The 4,257-nt window shown below is 38.6% G+C and overlaps 1 protein-coding gene across 1 annotated transcript in view; it reads left to right on the top strand.

Annotated features, from left to right (window-relative positions):
• Nucleotides 1-4,257, top strand: part of Oxsr1 (oxidative stress responsive 1) — a 155,504-nt gene that overhangs the window by 29,512 nt on the left and 121,735 nt on the right. Inside the window, exon 2 of the mRNA XM_004642146.2 lies at nucleotides 2,318-2,430. Within this exon, the coding sequence (XP_004642203.1) occupies nucleotides 2,318-2,430 (113 nt within the window). The remainder of the gene's footprint in view (nucleotides 1-2,317; nucleotides 2,431-4,257) is intronic.

The following is a 4,257-nucleotide window of genomic DNA, read 5'->3' as shown; positions in this document are numbered from 1 at the left end:
CGCTGAAGGAAGAGCTGTGTGTTGCGTCTTCCTTGCTGGCGAGGTCGTGCGCAACAAGCCTGAGAAAAGAGAAATTTTTTTAAAAGAGTATATACTTGATTAATTCCAGAGCATGTTTATTACTCCAGGAAGAAAAAGCTTGTATCTGTTAGTCATTCCCATTTTTCTTTTTCTCTAGCTCCTAACAATCTCTAATCTATTTTTTTCCTCTCTGTAGATTTCCCTGTTCTGAATATTTTCATATAAATGGTGCTTGGCTTCTCTTACATTGTTTTTAGGGTATACACATGTTGTGTGTATCAGTGTTTATTTGTTTTGAACCTCTCTAACAAATGTTTTATCTCAGGAGATCTGTTTTTCAGTCATTCAGTTTTCATTTGGTGTCTGTTAGAAAGTAACTTCCGGAGCTGAGGGTATAGCTCAGTGACAGAGCACATGCTTACTATATGGCAAAGTCCTGGCTTCATTTTCCAGACTTCTTCCCAACCCCACTGCCATTTCTTTGCTGAGATTTAAATTTTTTTTGTTTATTTGTTTCACTGGGGTCCACGAGTATTTGTTGAAGCATTTTTATGATTGTGGCTTTAAAATTCTTGTCAGATAATTCTGATGTCTGATTGATCTTTGTGTTTGTGTCAGTATGATTGGTCCCTCTTCCCTCCCCCTAGCAGTATTGGGTATTGAACTGAGTCAGGGTCTTTGTACTAATCTACCCACCCTACCCTTTTTCTTTTTTTTTTTTTTTTCATGATAGTAAAGAATTACTAAGAATAAAACATAACAAAAATGCTGGAATGGCAAATATATGACCAGCACTTCTAACAGTTTGGGGATAGAATATCACACGAAGTTCTAGTATTTGGTGGACGTTGACAGTGTCCATGATGCTTACTGGAGCCAGGTGTCACTTGTAGGACTGAGCTACTGCTATTTCCTTGATATCACCCTACCCTTTTTCTAATTTTTATTTTGAGACAGGGTCTCACTAAGTTACTAAATTGCTAGGCTGGTTTTGAACTCCCAATCCGTCTGCTTCAGTCTCCTAGAGTATTGGAATTATAGATGTCTGCCATGCTGGAATTGTGTTTTGTTGTTCAGATGTGTTTTTCCTGGTTCTTGGTAGACATGTTTTAATTGTATCTTGGACATCTAGTTATAATATCAGAGAGACTTGATTCTATTTAAATTTTTAGCAAGTAGCCATCCTATTTAGGTTTACTCTATCTTTCCTGTCCTACCTTTGTGAGCTGTAATTCCTATGGTAATTTAGTTTCCTAGGTGTTTTTTTTTTTTTTTTTTAAAGGGGCAAAGTTTATTTAGCTGTTTGTAGAGGTTTCAGTCTGTAATTGGTTGGTTCCAAAGTAGGGTGGCATATGGCAGAGGGGCAACTATTCATGGTGGTGGAAAACAGTAAAAGTAATGCACTGGTGGGGAATGAGTTTCTTAGGTCTTGCAAGTGCTATTTTCTTTTGCTTTATTTTTCTGAAATAAAACCCTGAAACCCTGGAACTACTATTCTATTTCTGCAGGTGCTGTTGTGGTTCACTGGTGAGAGTATGAACTTGGCATTCATATGGCTATGTGACAGAGACCTAGCTGCCACTGTGGTGAATGTGGCCTGCTGCTGTATTGGATGTGGGTTGAGGAGCTTGCTGATGCTGTGTGAATTGGGTCCATTACTGTCCTGGATGAGGACTAGGCAAGGTTTCTCGACACTGCATCTCTGCTGAGCAGCCACTGCACAGTCATTCATCCAGAGAGGAGGATTTTCTTCCTTGTTTACCAGTCTATCTGTGCACCTATCCATCCATCTATTCACATACCTGTCTATCCTGCCCCTGCTTGCTCCCTCTCTGATGGTGCTTCTTCGTGGGAGGCCTCTCTGTTGTCCTGTCTGGGAAAAATGGGAGATAAAAGGAAAACCCAGCAAACTATTGTGCTTTGCTGAAATTCTGAGGTCCCTGGCTAGATTGCTTCCTCCTTTCCATCTTCCAGAGCCTTTTAGGGGTGTGTTTTGAATTATTTTTAGGGTGTTTATTTGTATTTGGAGGAGAGGAGCAGGTATATACAAGCCTCTGCTAGAATTAGGGTTATGCCAATTTTGAATTTTTTGCATTGGTATTTATTGGCAAAAAATACTGAAATGATTAAGGCTTTTACTTTTAAAGACTTCACTCTTTTGAACGTTTTTCTATAGCTGTTGTTCGCTTTAGGAATGTTATAAAAATAGGCCTTGTTTAAATTGTATAAGAATTAGAAATGTCATGTTTTAATGTGTCCATCTATTTATTTACTTATTTATTTATTTATTTTTTAGGGAGTGGAGCAACTGCTGTGGTCCAAGCAGCTTATTGTGCCCCTAAAAAGGAGAAAGTGGCGATTAAACGAATAAATCTTGAGAAGTGTCAAACTAGCATGGATGAACTCCTGGTATGTACATGGCATATTTCTTTTTTGTATTTTTTTTTTTTTTTTCTGAGACAGGGTCTCACTGTGTACCCCAAGCTGGCCTCAAACTTGTGGCAGTCTTCCTGTCTCAGCCTCCCAAGTGCTGGGATTATAGGTGTGCATCACCATGGCTGGCACATCACATTTCTTTTTTGCATGTTTCTTACATGGAGAAATGTATTCATTTATGTTAGGCTGGGAAGTAACATGATGTTTTTGATTTGTTGTTTTCTTTAAAATAACTTTTATGGGCTGGCCAAATAGCTCAGTGGATTAAAGTACCTGTAAACAGGTACAGGGGCTGAGGGTTTGATCCCCAATCCTACCATGCCGGCCCCGCCCCTGGGGCATGCTAAAACAGTAATTGAGACTGGGCCCAGCACTTGGGAGGCTGTAAACAGGAGAAGCACTACGAGTCTGATCTAGTAGTGAGACCCTGAACACCCTGTAGACCCTTCCCTAAAATACAAAAAAACCCCTTATTTTTTCATTAATAATGTTTATTGTAAAATTTATAAAACCCAGATAAGTAGAAGATTAGTTATATTACTGTTTCTCTGAGAGTAACACTTGCTATATGATCTTTCACATTATAAACATATAAATGACTTTGTATTTTAATGGTAATGTATTTTTTTTTTTAAGTTTATTTATTTATTTAGTGTGTGTGTGTGTGTGTGTGTGTGGCCAGCTCAGCCCACCTAGGGGCAGGGCTGGCTGGCATGTGGTGCTGGGGGATCGAACTGTGGTCCCTGTGCTTTGCTAAGCTTGTTCTAAGTAGCTTTAAACCACTGAGCCATCTCACCAGCCCGGTAATGTATTCTTATATTTGCTCCTTTCATTAAACAGTTTATCATACAACATTTTCTACATCTAAATATGGATTTAATGTTTTTAACAGGTTTGTAGTAGTCTACTGAATAGGAACACCATAATTTATTTAACCTGTTATTTCATATTGGATGATTACTATGTTTCTTTTCTAATTTTATAGAACAGTGACGGTCAACCGTCTTGAAACCCAAGTGCCCAAACTGCAACCCAAACCCACTTATTTATCACAGAGTGCCAACACAGCAATTAAACCTGAATGTTGAGGTTTTGTTTTAGAAAAAATATATGTTAACATCTTTTGTCTTAAATATACAATGACACATGTACCATAACTTCACCACCACTGGTGTAAAAAGTGTTTGTTTTTTCTTCATTCCTTAAACAGTATCATGGAATTGTGATTCCTCTGTTAAGTGGAATATGCTTTAAAAGGCTTTGCTTTATTTACTTATGTATTTATTTATTTTTGGTGGAACTGGGCATTGAACTCAGGCCCTTGTGCTTACCAGGCAAGTGCTTATTCTACTGAGCTATCTCCCTGGCTGAAGGCTTTGCTTTTAGAGCTGTGTGTGGTGGTACATATCTAATCTTAGCTACTCTAAGGCTGAAGCAGGAGAATTATAAGTTTGACCCCGGCATGGGCTCTGAGTGAGAAAGTGTCTCAAAACTTAAAACAATGTATGTGTTAACAAGGGGCCAAGAATAGTGCGGTAGAAGAGCACTTGCCTAGGATGTGCAAGGCACTGGGTTCAATGTCCGGTACCACGTCCAGCTAGAAGGTTTTAGCTTCCTAGAAATGTGATACCAATTTGTATTATGACCTTTTATGCCAAAAGAGATAGTGTGCCACCTCCCCCATTGGCTTCTTTAAAGTATATGGAAATGAACAAGGGTGAGTCCTTCAAATCAGTAGCTCTAAGAGATGTCCTATGGCATTAAGATGCAGTCATACAGATTTTTTTTTTTTTTTTTTTT

Source organism: Octodon degus, unplaced genomic scaffold (assembly GCF_000260255.1).
Source record: "Octodon degus isolate 3935 unplaced genomic scaffold, OctDeg1.0 scaffold00147, whole genome shotgun sequence".
NCBI classification, from domain to species: Eukaryota; Metazoa; Chordata; class Mammalia; order Rodentia; family Octodontidae; genus Octodon; species Octodon degus.
Note: the sequence above shows the minus strand (reverse complement) of the source record. Positions and strands in the feature narration are given on the sequence as shown.